This window comes from Lathyrus oleraceus, chromosome 3, assembly GCF_024323335.1.
Source record: "Lathyrus oleraceus cultivar Zhongwan6 chromosome 3, CAAS_Psat_ZW6_1.0, whole genome shotgun sequence".
NCBI lineage: Eukaryota > Viridiplantae > Streptophyta > Magnoliopsida > Fabales > Fabaceae > Lathyrus > Lathyrus oleraceus.
In genome coordinates, this window is record NC_066581.1 from 268,262,659 (window position 1) to 268,279,550 (window position 16,892).

Below are 16,892 nucleotides of genomic sequence, written 5' to 3' on the forward strand. Positions count from 1 at the left end.
AAGCTTCTTCGAAAAGACCAGTCTTGTGATTGGACCAAAGATTTCCATAAATCTTTTGATAGTATCAAAGAATATCTGCTTGAGCCTCTGATTCTGTCTCCGCCTGTTGAAGGAAGACCCTATAACGGTTTTTTAATTCGTCGTGGGGTTATAGTGATTAGATCATTCATACAGGCTATCAAACATCAACAATATAGGAATATGGGATTCTATAACACAACCTAACCGCTTTTGTGACATTGGTTACTCATTTATTTACTTTTCGCTCTGAAACTTGAAAATCTCTCTTTTTACTAGTTTTTATACATTGCACACATTTTGTCTTGCTTGGAGGCAGTCCCTGTGGATTTAATTTTTTTATTACTTCGACATTATCGGTACACTTGGCGAGAAGTCATTAATCCTACAAGGGCTCTCCGACTTCTATATGTCTAGAAGCTACCGAGTTCTATGATATTAATAGGTCGAGATCCCACTAGGGCTCTCCGACTTCTCTATGTCTAAAACCTACTGACTTCTATGACACTAATAGATCGAGATCCCATCGGGGCTCTCCAACTTCTCTATGTCTAGAACCTATTGATTTCTATGACACTAATAGCTCAAGATCCCATTAAGGCTCTCCGACTTCTTTATGTCTAAAATCGACCGAGTTCTATGAGAATAATAGGTCAAGATCCTACCGGGGCTCTCCAAATTATCTATGTCTAAAACCTACTCAGTTCTTTGACACTAATAGATCGAGATTCCACTAGGTCTCTCTGAATTCTCTATGTCTAGAACCTACCGAGTTCTATGACGCTAATAGGTCGAGATCCCGCTAGGGCTCTCTGACTTCTCTATGTCTAGAACTTATCGAGGTCTATGACACCAATAGGTCGAGATTCCACTGGAACTCTCCGACTTCTCTATGTCTAGAACCTACTGAGTTTTATGACGCCAATAGGTTGAGATTCCACCAGGGCTCTCTGACTTCTCTATGTCTAGAACCTCCCGAGTTCTACGATGCCAAGAGGTTGAGAACCCATGAGGGTTCTCTAACTCCTTCAAAGTCGTAAATATTCCTGATATGTGTAACAACCCAATTTTTAGTATTTAATTATTATATTATTATTAATATATTTTACTTTATTAATTAATTAATTGGTTGTTAGGTAGTATAATGATTGATTATATTAATTAATTTGGTGTGTTAATTAATTATTTAGTTGATATGAGATATAATTAAATAATTGTATTAATTAACTTAGTGTGTATGTGGTGTTAGTTTAATTTAATTGGACTAATTAGAGATATTTAAATATTAGGTCTTATTGGGCCTATTAATTAAATGAGGACTATCATGATTTAAGCCCAAATAGAATACTATAAATAAAGGGGAAGAGAGTGAGAATTAGGATTCATTTGATCATTTGGAGGCAATAGAGAAAGAGGAGAGGAAAAGTAAAGAGAAGAGCTAGGGTTTCTAGAAAATTGAAGAGGTAAGGGGGGAATCCTTATTATTATGGGTTAGTATGATTGGGTCAATGAGTAGAAGTATGTTTAGGTTTAAATCCCTAATTTTGTATGATTGTTCGAAATTGTTAGGTTGATGAGTAGTCTCGATTTGTGGTGATTTGATTGTGTTAAAACTGTAAATTAATGTATATACTTAGAGTATTGTATGAGTTATAATTTTCTGAACGTTTGGCTTTTTACGGAATCGAAATCGGAGGTCTGAAGGTCCTCCAACGATGAAAAACACAGAAAATTCTGCATTTTGTCTGTCGCAATCGCGAGCCCTTTTTTCTGTTTTACGGTCGAAATCGTTTTGGTCATAACGTTTGATTCGTAAGTCCAAATTGAGTGCCGTTTGAAGCGTTGGATATCTGAAACAGAGGGCTATAACTTTGTTTCAGGAATAAAATACTTTTGGAGATTATTTCGTGGACGTTTTTGGGATTGAAGAAGATGAAAATTATGTTGGAAAATGTAATAAACAACAACTTTTAGTAATGCCTTCGTGCACGGTTTTGATCATAACTTTTAACTCGTGAATCATTTTGAGTTGGGTTTAAAGCATTAGGAAGATGACTCTAAGAGATATATATGATTATGAAGGTGTATATGTATTATTATGAATGATATATATATTATTAGGAATGTGTATACGTGCCATTGGTGGATAATTCATAGAGTTGAATTATGGTGATATATGGAATGTTAAGATGGTAGAGATGATCTTAATTACATATTATGTGAATGGTGTATTTGTTATGAATGTTAAGATGGTAGAGATGATCTTAATTGCATATTATGTGAATGGTGTATTGGTTATGAATGTTAAGATGATATAGATGATCTTAATTGCATATTATGTGAATGGTGTATTTGTTATGAATGTTAAGATGGTAAAGATGATCTTAATTGCATATTATGTGAATGGTGTATTTGTTATGAATGTTAAGATGGTAGAGATGATCTTAATTGCATATTATGTGAATGGTGTATTTGTTATGAATGTGTATATGTACCATTGGTGGATAATTCATAGAGTTGAATTATGGTGATATGTGGAATGTTAAGATGGTAGAGATGATCTTCATTGCATATGTGTTGGTATTTATACATTCATTCATGGCATGGTCGGCTTCGTGGTGGAAGCGGTGAAACTGTGGGTTCACATGGTATTAGACGTTGATCCTTAATTGGAAATAGACGTAGCACACGTTGATCCTTAATTGGAAATAGGCGTGGTAGATTTTGCACACGTTGATCCTTAATTGGAAATAGGCATGGTAGATGTTGCACACGTTGATCCTTAATTGGAAATAGGCGTGGTAGATGTTGCACACATTGATCCTTAATTGGAAATAGGCGTGGTAGATGTTGCACACATTGATCCTTAATTGGAAATAGGCGTGGTAGATTTTGCACACGTTGATCCTTAATTGGAAATAGGCGTGGTAGATTTTTGCACACGTTGATCCTTAATTGGAAATAGGCGTGGTAGATTTTGCACACGTTGATCCTTAATTGGAAATAGGCGTGGTAGATGTTGCACACGTTGATCCTTAATTGGAAATAGGCGTGGTAGTGGCTTGGATTCTAGATATTGAATCGGAAAGCGGTGAAACGTTGGGTTCACATTATGGTACCACATGCATAGAGTCACGTGTCTTGCATTGAGTTGCATTAGAGTTATGTGATAATTGAGTGTATGCATTATTGAGATTGTGATGGGTGTATGAGATGTGGTAAATGAATTTGATGAGGTTTGGATATATAACTTGACAACATATGTGATTATGTGATGATTGTAGTTATGTGTATAATTGAGAATATAATATTGGATTTTAATATTGTACTCCTTGAGTTTGATGGATGTTTGAAACATGTGAAATAGATGTTGGTGAATATTATTTACATGGTTATATGAAGTGTGATGAATTCCTTTAGTTGTTGATTTAATCATTGTGCTTGATTGTACTTCTTCATAATGATTTGAATTCTCACCCTTTCTATTTGAATGTTACCTTTACATGGGTACCGCGCAGATACTCAGGAGTAGTAGCGCTGAAGTAAGTGGACGGTAGCTCGCTCGAGATTAGCTGGAGAGTTTCCGTATTTTAGTTTGAAGACTAGGTAATGAGTCAATGCTCTGGTCATGTAACACTGAGTAGATTGGTAGTATTGAACTCGTATCCTATTTGGATAAGTATTATGTGAACATGCTTATTTGCAATTGCTGTTGAGAGGCCATAGTGCCAAATATTCTGATTATGGTTTTAGTTTATTTTGAAGAGATTATTGAGAGATGATCATGGTATGGGACATGGATCATTTGATGAAATGCATGAGTATTCATTATTTTCCGCTGCGAACGCATATGCTTGAATATTCATGATAAGTGAAATGTGTTATTTTAAATGACCAGGTGTATTGTATATTGATGATGAATGATGTTTGGTTTTTGAAAGCTTTTAGTTTTTGAAAACGTCGATGTGACGCCCTTTTGTTTATATGTGTGCTTATTTACTTTGATTATATGTTAAGTATTTTGGGGTAGAAAAAGGGGTGTTACATTAGTGGTATCAGAGCAGGTCGGTCCGTCCGGCCAGGTTGTTTAATTATGTTTGTTCCTTAGTATGCGACATTTGTGTGAGAACATTGTCGATGCTTGTTTTATTTTCCATTGTCAGGTTGGGAATGAAATAAGTGGGGGAGATGCGTCTGCTTATCTTGGATGTTCCAATTGTATCAATCTGGGACATTATGTTGTTACATGCAAGGGTGCAGTGTTGACCAGTTAACCTGTTTTGAGAATGTTGTGCTTTTCCTGAACCCGAAGAGAGGTCGGATTCGAGGATGGTGTTGGTTAGAATTTAATCGGGTGTATATCAATTGTTTTGAGAAGACTGTTATTTTCCTGAGGTTGGTGCTAAGGAAGATTGGTTTGTGTCTGCTAAGCAAGTTGATGAATCGGTGCAAGGTGGTGCCGAGTTGTTATGTTGTTGGCAACTTTGGATATTCGTGAGAAGAGGACGATTGAAGAATTACCAATAGTTTGTGAGTTTGCGGAGGTATTTCCGGAAGATATAAGTGATTTACCGCCGGAACGTGAGGTTGAGTTTTCGATTGATTTAGTTTGGAACTAGTCCTGTATCGATGGCTCCCTATAGGATATGCTCGTGAGTTGAAAGAGTTGAAGAGTCAACTTGAAGAATTGCTCGAGAAGAAGTTTATTCGTCCTAGTGTGTCGTCGTGGGGTGCACCTGTTCTGTTGGTCAAGAAGAAAGAAGGTTCTATGAGATTATGTGTTGACTATAGACAATTGAATAAAGTGATGATTAAGAACAAGTATCCACTTCCGAGGATTAACGATCTGATGGATCAGCTGGTAGGAGCTTGTGTGTTTAGCAAGATTGATTTGAGGTTTGGGTATCATCAGATTCGTGTAAAGGCTGAGGATATTCAAAAGACTGCTTTTCGGACAAGGTATGGTCACTACGAGTACTCCGTGATGTCTTTTGGTGTGACTAATGCACCTGGTGTATTTATGGAGTATATGAATAGAATTTTTCATGATTATCTGGATAAGTTTGTGGTTGTGTTCATCGATGATATATTGATTTATTCTAAGAACAAAGAGGATCATGTCGAGCATTTGAAGGTTGTGTTATCGGTGTTGAAAGAAATGAAGTTGTTTGCTAAACTCTCTAAATGTGAGTTTTGGTTGAGTGAAGTAAGTTTTCTTGGACATGTGATTTCGAGTGGTGGTATTTCTGTGGATCCTACGAAGATTGAAGTTGTATCTCAGTGGGAAGCTCCTAAGTCTGTTGCTAAGATTAGAAGTTTCCTTGGTTTGGCTGGTTATTATAGGAAGTTCATTGAAGGATTTTCTAAGTTGTCGTTACCATTGACGCAGTTGACTAGGAAAGGTCAAGCTTTCATTTGGACTTCGTAGTGTGAAGCGAATTTTCAAGAGCTTAAGAGAAGATTGACTATGGCTCCTATTTTGATTTTACCGGATCCGTTAGAAACTTTCGTTGTGTATTGTGATGCTTCTTTGTTGGGTTTGGGAGGTGTTCTGATGCAAAAAGGACAAGTGGTAGCTTATGCTTCAAGGCAACTTAAAGTTCATGAGAGGAATTATCCGACGCATGATTTAGAGTTGGCCGCCGTTGTGTTTGTGTTGAAGCTTTGGAGACATTATTTGTTTGGATCGAGATTTGATGTGTTTAGTGATCACAAGAGTTTGAAGTACTTGTTCGATCAGAAAGAATTGAATATGAGGCAAAGGAGATGGTTGGAATTCTTGAAAGATTATGATTTTGGTTGAATTATCATCCTGGAAAGGCGAATGTTGTAGCCGATGCATTGAGTAGGAAGTCATTGCACATGTCTATGTTGATGATTCGAGAGTTTGGATTATTGGAGCAATTTAGAGATTTGAGTTTGGTTTGTGAAGCGACGTCTTCGTGTGTTAAACTTGGTATGTTGAAGCTTACGTGTGGCATTCTTGACGAGATTAGAGAAGGTCAGAAGTCAGATTTGAAATTAGTCGATGTTATGACATTGATTAATCAAGGTAAAGGTGGTGATTTTCGGATTGATGAGAATGGTATCATGAGATGTCGTGATCGAGTTTGTGTTCCGGATGTTGCGGATTTGAGAAAGAGGATTCTCGAGGAAGGGCATAGAAGTGGTCTGAGTATTCACCCTGGTGCTACTAAAATGTATCAAGACTTGAGAAAGATGTTTTGGTGGCAAGGTATAAAGAAGGATGTAGCGGAATTTGTGTATTCATGTTTGACTTGTCAAAAGTCAAAGATTGAACATCAAAAGTCGTCTGGTTTGATGCAACCGTTATCTATTCCCGAGTGGAAATAGGCGTGGTAGATGTTTGCACACATTGATCCTTAATTGGAAATAGGCGTGGTAGATGTTGCACACATTGATCCTTAATTGGAAATAGGCGTGGTAGATGATGCACACGTTGATCCTTAAATGGAAATAGGCGTGGTAGATGTTGCACACGTTGATCCTTAATTGGAAATAGGCGTGGTAGATTTTGCACACGTTGATCCTTAATTGGAAATAGGCGTGGTAGATTTTTGCACACGTTGATCCTTAATTGGAAATAGGCGTGGTAGATTTTGCACACGTTGATCCTTAATTGGAAATAGGCGTGGTAGATGTTGCACACGTTGATCCTTAATTGGAAATAGACGTGGTAGTGGCTTGGATTCTAGATATTGAATCGGAAAGCGGTGAAACGTTGGGTTCACATTATGGTACCACATGCATAGAGTCACGTGTCTTGCATTGAGTCGCATTAGAGTTATGTGATAATTAAGTGTATGCATTATTGTGATTGTGATGGGTGTATGAGATGTGGTAATTGAATTTGATGAGGTTTGGATATATAAATTGACAACATATGTGATTATGTGATGATTGTAGTTATGTGTATAATTAAGAATATAATATTGGATTTTAATATTGTACTCCTTGAGTTTGATGGATGTTTGAAACATGTGAAATAGATGTTGGTGAATATTATTTACATGGTTATATGAAGTGTGATGAATTCCTTTAGTTGTTGATTTAATCATTGTGCTTGATTGTACTTCTTCATAATGATTTGAATTCTCACCCTTTCTATTTGAATGTTACCTTTACATGGGTACCGCGTAGATACTCAGGAGTAGTAGCGCTGAAGTAAGTGGACGGTAGCTCGCTCGAGATTAGCTGGAGAGTTTTCGTATTTTAGTTTGAAGACTGAGTAATGATTCAATGCTCTGGTCATGTAACACTGGGTAGATTGGTAGTATTGAACTCGTATCCTATTTGGATAAGTATTATGTGAACATGCTTATTTGCAATTGCTATTGAGAGGCCATAGTGCCAAATATTCTGATTATGGTTTTAGTTTATTTTGAAGAGATTATTAAGAGATGATCATGGTATGGGACATGGATCATTTGATGAAATACACGAGTATTCATTATTTTCCGCTGCGAACGCATATGCTTGAATATTCATGATAAGTGAAATGTGTTATTTTAAATGACCAGGTGTATTGTATATTGATGATGAATGATGTTTGGTTTTTGAAAGCTTTTAGTTTTTGAAAACGTCGATGTGACGCCCTTTTGTTTATATGTGTGCTTATTTACTTTGATTATATGTTAAGTATTTTGGGGTAGAAAAGGGGGTGTTACAATATGCAATGAGAATTGATATATCCTCAGGACCACGAACTTAAACGGAGTCCTTAAAACGGTTGTGACAAGTTTATATGACTCAGGATAAACTCAAAACACTTCACTCTTAAAGGCCTCATGCGTTGGGGGTTTATGTACATCCAAGGATTTTAAGGACCGATTATACTTCCAAGATTTTGATATGGTCGGTGTATATCCCGGGAAATTTATGAGGTCGGGTAGTGAGTTCCATGCACATCCTGAAATCAATTTACTAGGCTCCGAAAAGACCGTCTAAGTCGGAGTCGTTATGACATTCTAAGAGACGAGTCAGTTACATAACGATTAATAATGAGTCAGTTACAGAATGGTTAGTAAGGAGTCGGTTATAAGTGATTAATAGTTACTAATTAACTATTTAATCAACACCTCTTCAGTATCTTAGACATGAGGGCAAGGTTTACATTATATATATATATATATATATATATATATATATATATATATATATATATATATATATATATATGCCTTGAGACCAAACAGTAAAAAGGGGGCATCACCATAATAAATAACATAAAATATAAACAAAAATCTACTAAAAATCCTGGACCACCAACAATATTGGCTATGAACCATATACCAATCACAAACACATTAATCACTACAACAAACAAGACCTTAGACAGCGCTTTTTTTAGCCTTAGACAGCGCTTTAAAGCGCTGTCTAAACCTCCGCTGCTAAAGGTTTAGACAGCGCTTTTTTAAATCTTAAAAGCGCTGTCTAAGCCCCCCCCTTAGACAGCGCTTTGGCCAAAAGCGCTTTATAAGACCCTCTTATTTTAAATTTTTTAGGTATACCTTAGACAGCGCTTTTGAAAAGCGCTGTCTAAGCCCCACCCCCTTAGACAGCGCTTTGGCCAAAAGCGCTTTGTAAGACCTTCCTATTTTAATTTTTTTAGGTATACCTTAGACAGCGCTTTTCAAAAAGCGCTGTCTAAGCCCCCCCCCCCCCCCCCCCCCCCCCCCCTTAGACAGCGCTTTTTACAAAAGCGCTGTCTAAGGTATACGAAAATTTTTGAAGCTTTTGTTTTAAACCACATTTTTTCCAGGTTTATAAACCAGAATTTCTACCTGTTTTCAACCAGATTTTGACAGACAATTATCACATTTTATATATGCCATTTTGGCCTTTTTTCTACCAATTTTTGGCTAACAAATATAAAAGCGTGTGGTGGAAGTCAGAAAGATCAATAAGTCACGTAAATGTGTCAATTAAAATGAAATTGTGGGAGTAGATTTTAATGCAAAACTCATTAAACTCTATGACAATTGTTACACAAATTTCTATTAAAAAAATTATTTTACAATAATCTAAATAAGTTAATCAAAACCAAATCACTAAAATACAGCCTAATAGCCTAATTATAGAATGTATCATAAACAATAGAGATTCAAAGCAATTCTTAATAGGATAACTTCAGCTCAAATCTTTGATTGAATTTACTACGATGACTTCAGGTTGAACCTTAAACCACAGGTTACAGGGAGGAGAATCAGACTCAGAATGCAAACTTCAGGTCAAAACTTCGGTTGAACTCACTAACAAGTCCAAAATGCTACCTTTTAGCAAGAAGAATTAGGAATCAATTGCCTCAATGTAAGTAGCCATATCCCATCCTGAAACCAAGTCATGACTCATGAGCCAGCAGCAAGTAAGTGAATATCTACAAGACACAGCCATTTTGTTTTCTCGTCATTTCAGTAAAATTTGCAGTTTTAGATTTTAGAATTCAATTAAAAATGTAAATAGCACTAAAACAAAAGGAGGAAAAAGAAAGGAATTCAATACAGCAGTAACCTAGGAGAACAATTGTTGAGTAAAGGTAAACCAAGATTGCTATTCATTTGATTTGATTCCATTTCTATCTTTCTTTCACTTCAAGCTTATCTCAACATCAAAACTAGGCTTTAACAACAGTTAACCCCATATCCGACGTAGTTTCAAATGTGAAGATTGAAAGAGGAGATTGTATGAAATATACAGACGCTAGAAATAATATTGGAACAGTATGTACAAAATAGGGTAACTTACATTGCAATTCAGCATGCCGGGAACTCTTCTCAATTAGAAGGAAGTGTGATAGATCTACATCCTGTTGTGTTCCTGTCAAGTTGGAAGTGACAGCAGCACCATTTTCCATGCCTTGTGACCTAGTATTAGTCATCAGTGTTTTCTAACAGCTTTGGGATTATAAGGTATGTCAGATGCTTCAGAGGCTTGATGCTGACAAATTATCTCCACCATTGCTGCCATCACATGTTTGGATGCCAGTTCCTGCAAAGGAGCAGCTGTCCTGACTGTTTAACGAACTTGAGAATGCAACAAGTACCATATGTGCCTTTGTTTCAACCTATGTCCAAGAATGACATACAAAAAGGTAAGTGCAATGAATGAAACATGCCAACAATGCAGTTTACTAGTATTTACCTTATGTACGGCAACAATGTATCTTATGAACTCAGTTTTTACAAACTCAGTTTTCAAACTAAACATAGTTAAATATATTAATAAAAGAAGTGTTAAAGACTGTTATAAAGGCCATAGAATATGAATACGGTAGAGTATACAATGTTGTAATATAAATTTTGAAGAATGTTTAGTTAAATATATTAATAAAACGGTCGGTGACAAAGAAAAACGAATCTGTACTATATTTTGTGTTTGCTTACCCCTGTCTCTTCCTTCACTTCTCTAATTACAGCATCACAAATATCTTCACCCTGCAAATAGAATTAAAACATGTCAAAACTCAAAAGATTGAATTTCCATTTTCATAATTTGATCAATAATCATTTCGACGTATACTTCATTCACAGCTCCTGTAGGCATCTTCCATACACCTGTGCCTCCAAATCTACCACTGGTTTCCTGAACCACAAGCACCTATCAAATGAAACAAAACCAATCAAACAGTATTACAAACAAGAAACAGTATAATAACCACAGAATGATGTGTGAAAGATCACCTCTCTCTTGTTATTGACAACAAAAGCACCAACGCCGACACGGTGTGACGCGTTTGCAGGAATGCTATCAGGGGTATCAGGGATCCAATATACATTTTCAGAAGCTATTCCATTCATATTATCCATTTTTCTCGCTTCTTTGCTCTTACCCCATAATAACATGTATAATCCGCAAACAATCAACGCGGCTCCTGTTAGACTGCACAGTATGATTTATAACAAACGGTCGAATCAGTAACCGACTGTCACATGTTTACTGCAATGAATATGTTTCTGAAACCCGATTGCTTAATTTACCTTCCGACTGTAATGTACTCGTTCAATACGAACGAAGAAATGAAGGCCACAAGAACAAGCATTAGAGGGTTAAAAGCAGACACATACAAGGGTCCTTTCATGCCCACACACCAAGCCAACAGAACAAAACACACTCCAGAGGCCAATATACCCTACAAAACAAACCAATTAATATCACATAAGTTTCACGGTGAATTTATCAGAAACACTATGATTCTGTTAAATCTACTGTCATACCAAACAAGTACTAATGTATGATATGGTATGAATTTTCGTACCGCGGAAGCTGCTGTCAAAAGTCTCAAATTCCAATCAAGCTTCCACTGGCTCCAATCTCTCTCAGTACAAATAGCATATATAAAAGATTGAATTGCACCCATTATAGAGGTTAACGCCGCAATTGAATAATGCCACGGAAAATTCTGACTCATCTTCGACTGCGTTTATCCATATTCATAATGTTATAAACAAGAAAACAGTGTTTTCAACATTTTTGTATAGTAAAATTTAAGTTAGAAATTGTAACTACCTGTGTTATAAACCATAATGAGAAACTGAGAGCAGTGCCTAAAGCTAGCATGAGTCCCCAAACATGAGAACCAGCAGGGGAATGATGTGTTGTTGATGTAGCATTTTGCAGCAAGTCAATGTGCAATGATAAGTTAAATAATCTTTTGCCTTCATATAAAGTTAGGATCATTGCACCACCAATTCCACTTAATGTTCCCATCAACTTCACTTTCCCAAACCTTCAACTACCATTTCCGAAGTCTGCCCGAATAAGTTAGGGATTATCCTGTATATATATTCCCAATTCACTCTTCAATTGAAAAAAATGATTCCTTTCACAAAAAATCACTGAAAATCATTCTCTCTGAATTCTCAATTCTCTATGAGTTCTCTCTCCTCTTTAACATATCCACACTCACTCTTACGTGTTCAGAACAACAAGGACAACACAAAGCATTTGCAAGCAATGCTGATGTGGCTGGAGCAATTTCTGATGGTTTTAAGACGACAGCATTACCGGCTGCAATAGCTCCAATAACTGGATCAAGTGACAGCACTGAAAAAACAGAGATAATGCAATATAACATTAGTGCTTATCATATAAACAGTTGTGTACTAACTACTATTATAATAACAGATAAAGTCACTATTTTCAAAAATGCTATGCCATCTTCATAAGCTGTCATGGAGAACATATAAAAACAAGTTGAAAACAGCCTATGAACATATAAAAACAAGTTGAAAACAGCCTATGAACATCCCAAACAATTTCACAAATGTCTATGTCAGTACATAAGTTTAAATAAGTCAATACAAACAAATAAAAGATAAACATTTTAACATACAAAATGGATAGTTCCATGCAGAAATGACCAACACAACTCCGAGTGGTTCAGACACTATTTCAGCTGAAGCAGGAAATGTAGTGAGGGATGTTTGGACCTGCATTAAAGGGTGAATTCCTGTGATGAATGAAAAGAATAATGACAAAATAATGTCAGTGTAACAACTTCACTTAAAACATTACCTTTTCCGGAGTCATCCAATGCTTCAATTCCTTGATTGCAGTTTTACACGAGTTTTTCAACATAGCAATCTACATTACAACAACAACAGGTATGAGACGAACTATATTCAGGACATCAGCTACATGTCCACTGTTGCACAATTAAGCCTAATCTCCTTGCTAATCTCTACTAAACATTTCTGTATCTTGGCTAAAATAGTTTCACATGTATTCATAATTGTTTACTATCAAAAGAAACACGTGTGTTATAAGGTCTTATCCAAGGGCCAAAATAACTCTAAGACTATCTAAGCAATAAATACAACAACCAATTCACACTTGCTGGGGTATAATAATTGAATGCCCATCAGAGACCTCCTATCCATACACAGATTACCATTGTTCTTGAAAATTTGTTGAAATTAACACAGCTTAAACAAGTGTTATCACATTGAGTGTGACACTGATTTTGTAAAATATACCCTTAAAAAGAATCACTTATTATAAATTCAAAGTACCAAACCTATCATAAATAAAGTTATATAATAATTTGTCAAGACTACATCACATTTAATGTGTGACTCTGAAAGAGAAGAAAAAAAACTTAAAAAGAAGAAAAGCCATTGAGCATAAGATTGGTCCATTTCAAAAAAGTAATAGTTCCTCATTAATGCTCACGCCAGACCTTAGAAACTCATGCGGCAACGTTTCAACCACCGAATCGTAAACACATTAAAAAAATAAGAAGAATGTACAACAAGAACCAGCGCTATCACCAATTCAATTTACTACCCTAAATAACAATAAATGAAATATAACTTCCTTTTATTTATTTAGCAAAGTTAACAACCAATAGATTAAAAAATAAATTTAAATTTAAAAATTATAACCTATCGCATAAGCGCTTATATATAAACTAATTTTATAACAACAACAACAGTAAGTGCTTATAGTATAAAACTTATCGCATAAGCGCTTATATATAAACTAATTTTATAACAACAACAATAAAAAAGCCTTATCCCATTAAGTGGGGTCGCCTACGGATCAACTTCAGCCATAATATTCTACTGTATATACAAGTTGTTTTTATATAAGCAATTCTGCAGAGCTTCTAGAAATAAGCTGAAGATAATTTATGGACACGTCAAAATTGTTTCTATAAGCTCTTCCAAACAGTTTCACCCGTGTTTGTGCCAAGTAAATAAACTTAAATAAGTCAACCAAAGAGGCTTTTACTAAAGTTAGCTTCTACATCTCACTTTCAAATGCACTTTTACTTAGCTTCTCTATAAACTTCAACAGGCTCAGAAGAACTTATCTCTATGCAAAAAACCATAAAACTTATTTTGATTGAGAAAATTCTATAAGCTAAAAACTAATCCAAACGGGTACCAAAGTAGCATCAACAAACACAAGTAAAAAACTCATTAACAAACAATTAATGCAGATTATAAATAACCCTTACAGCATCCAAGATGTCTTTAAGCGGTGGATAATCATCCCATGAATATGCATGTGGCTGGTATCCACTGTAACTCAACTCAGTCAATCCTGAAGATGCAACATAACAAGTGTCTCGAGGCTGCATATAATTACATAACAACAAAATTTACAAATTGGGATTAATAATTAGGAGCATTGATTTGAAAGGTGAATGAAGAGAAAGATGAAATTTTGTAGGGAACCCAGAATTTGGGGAGGGTTGAAATGAAGAGAGGGAAACCTGGAGGAACGATTTACCGAAGACGCGAATGGTGGGTCTGGTCCATGGGATGTGGTTGTCGAGGTAATGGAACCATTTCCATGATTGTTCGGAAGGTATTAACCTCTGAATGAAAACGACGTCGCTTCCGTTTCCGAGATCCACCGTCTCAGCCTTCTTCGCGGCGTCGTTAGGGTTTGCTTCTGACACCGTCTTTAGCTTCAAGGCGCTCATTGATGATGACGACGACGAGGACATTGCAAAATATTCATCACTGTTAAAAAAAAATCAGCCTTAAGGTACTCTTTGAAAAATAATCTATCAATATAATATTTTTAGATTAATATTTGGAAAAGCGCTTTCTATACCCCTTAGACAGCGCTTTTGGTTTTAATTTTTTTTTTAATTTAAAGACTTTAGACAGCGCTTTATCAAAAGCGCTAACTAAGGTCTATATTTAAAAGCGCTTTCTAAAAGCGCTGTCTAAGGGGGTGTCTTAGACAGCGCTTTTAGAAAGCGTTGTCTAAGACCCCCCCTTAGACAGCGCTTTTATTATTTTTTTGGAACATTTTCCGTGTTTTATTTTAATTTTAACCTTAGACAGCGCTTTCTTTTAAAAGCGCTGTCTAAGATGCGCTGTTAAAAGTCATTTTTGGCGTAGTGAATCAATCATTTGTGATCTTTCCTGACTAATATCAGAGAGGTTAACCTTTTAATATTTTTAACTTTAAAATTGCCATTTTTTACGATTGCCGTTTTTTACAAGTCTATTCAACTATGTCATTTATCTTTTTATTTATTTTTAATTTATATAATTTTTTTTTGTTTATTAGCTAAAAGATGACTCCACTTATAAAGACATGTTCAAATCATATAAAATCAATACAATATGTTTTGTGATTAAATGAAATCATCAATACAATATGCTTTGTGATTAAATGAAATCACATCTTTTGCACATGTTTCACATGTGTGATAAGAAAAATAGAAAGATGATTATAGTAATAGATCATGAAATCAATTACTCGAGTGAATAAATTATATGAATAAAAATTGGTAATGCTAAATGAAAAACATGACTTGCATTATAGTTTCCCCTTTCATCAACTTATATGAGGGCTCCAATTACACTCCCTTTCATTCACTTCAAACTAAGCCTTTTCATGTTTAATTGCTGACAAATACTTTCATGCAAACTGAAATCCCTAGATCCAGTGAAGATCTATGAGATGGACACAACTATGTCATCTTTCATTTGGGTCCTTTTTGTTGTTATTGTCTTTCGTCATAGATTTACAAAATCGTGTGATTAGGCCATCTCATATATGTCTCTTTCTTTGCCTTTTCATTATTTGGCCATCATATACTCATTTAAGCCAACATATGGTACATGATAGTAAAAGCATGTCACAAACCTATTATCTAAAGCCAAAACATTTATTAAAAAGAAGAAAATCTAAAGTCAAAACAAAACATGGACATGAGATGTTGCTAAAAATATATGTGTGCATGAGATCAAATAGTGTCATTCAATCATTTACCGTTATTATTAGCATATAAATAGGTATATAAACAACTAACAATACACAAATTATATTTAGTATATGTGATATGTATTAAATGAGTTTATAAATAATAACACTTCTCACTTTATATAGATGGGTTTTGTAAGAACGGCCTTTACTAAATATAAAAACATAATATTGTATCATTCTATTGTCAAATTTAACAATTAGTTGAGCGATTAGTTTATAGTTCTCAACTATGATTTATTTGTACTTTAAATAATTTGAGAAATTTTTTTTATCTCTCAGCTATGAATGAACTCTTAATTTTTCTAAAGAGTATAAGTATGAAGTTCATTTCTTTTAGCTAATAAACAAAAAAAAAATATATAAATTAAAAATAAATAAAAAGATAAATGACATAGTTGAATAGACTTGTAAAAAACGGCAATCGTAAAAAACGGCAATTTTAAAGTTAAAAATATTAAAAGGTTAACCTCTCTGATATTAGTCAGGAAAAATCACAAATGATTGATTAATGTGTTTGTGATTGGTATATGGTTCATAGCCAATATTGTTGGTGGTCCAAGATTTTTAGTAGATTTTTGTTTATATTTTATGTTATTTATTATGGTGATGCCCCCTTTTTACTGTTTATATATATATATATATATATATATATATATATATATATATATATATATATATATATATATATGCCTTGAGATCAAGCAGTAAAAAAGGGGAATCACCATAATAAATAACATAAAATATAAACAAAAATCTACTAAAAATCTTGGACCACCAACAATATTGGCTATGAACCATATACCAATCACAAACACATTAATCAATCATTAATGATCTTTCCTGACTAATATCAGAGAGGTTAACCTTTTAATATTTTTAACTTTAAAATTGCTGTTTTTTACGATTACCGTTTTTTACAAGTCTATTCAACTATGTCATTTATCTTTTTATTTATTTTTAATTTATATATATTTTTTTGTTTATTAGCTAAAAGAAATGAACTTCATACTTATACTCTTTAGAAAAATTAAGAGTTCATTCATAGCTGAGAGATAAGGTTTTTTCTCAAATTATTTAAAGTACAAATAAATCATAGTTGAGAACTATAAACTGATCGCTCA

The 16,892-nt window shown here is 34.6% G+C and overlaps 2 protein-coding genes and 1 long non-coding RNA gene across 4 annotated transcripts; all 3 read right to left on the reverse strand.

Moving 5' to 3' along the window:
• Window positions 1-9,854: 9,854 nt before the first annotated feature.
• On the reverse strand, window positions 9,855-10,807 carry LOC127126875 (uncharacterized). 2 transcript variants are annotated; one of them, XR_007805127.1, is made up of 4 exons: window positions 10,719-10,807; window positions 10,558-10,635; window positions 10,422-10,472; window positions 9,855-10,102 (listed from the first exon to the last, which is right to left on the reverse strand). It is a non-coding gene; the product is annotated as an uncharacterized LOC127126875 (long non-coding RNA). The 2 variants fall into 2 exon arrangements; XR_007805126.1 differs by having other exon boundaries at window positions 10,422-10,635.
• Window position 10,808: 1 nt separating this feature from the next.
• LOC127130775 (WAT1-related protein At1g68170) lies at window positions 10,809-11,884 on the reverse strand (the record flags this gene model as incomplete). Its single annotated transcript, XM_051059740.1, has 5 exons — window positions 11,865-11,884; window positions 11,545-11,764; window positions 11,294-11,452; window positions 11,016-11,167; window positions 10,809-10,917 (listed from the first exon to the last, which is right to left on the reverse strand). Coding segments are annotated over exons 1-5 (660 nt in total), but the record flags the coding sequence as incomplete, so codon positions are not given.
• LOC127126874 (uncharacterized) lies at window positions 11,763-14,525 on the reverse strand. The gene is made up of 5 exons (XM_051055883.1): window positions 14,258-14,525; window positions 14,000-14,116; window positions 12,553-12,621; window positions 12,371-12,467; window positions 11,763-12,081 (listed from the first exon to the last, which is right to left on the reverse strand). The coding sequence occupies exons 1-5, from the start codon at window positions 14,492-14,494 to the stop codon at window positions 11,906-11,908; spliced, it is 696 nt and encodes a 231-aa protein (XP_050911840.1). The 5' UTR covers window positions 14,495-14,525; the 3' UTR covers window positions 11,763-11,905.
• Window positions 14,526-16,892: the final 2,367 nt, after the last annotated feature.

Coding starts and splice junctions, on each gene's coding strand:
- LOC127126874 (XM_051055883.1), bottom strand. CDS start 14,494: ATGTCCTCGTCGTCGTCATCATCAATGAGCGCCTTGAAGCTAAAGACG. Junction 14,117..14,257: donor TCGGTAAATCGTTCCTCCAG/GTTTCCCTCTCT, acceptor AATTATATGCAG/CCTCGAGACACTTGTTATGT. Junction 12,622..13,999: donor TTAAAGACATCTTGGATGCT/GTAAGGGTTATT, acceptor GTTGTAATGTAG/ATTGCTATGTTGAAAAACTC.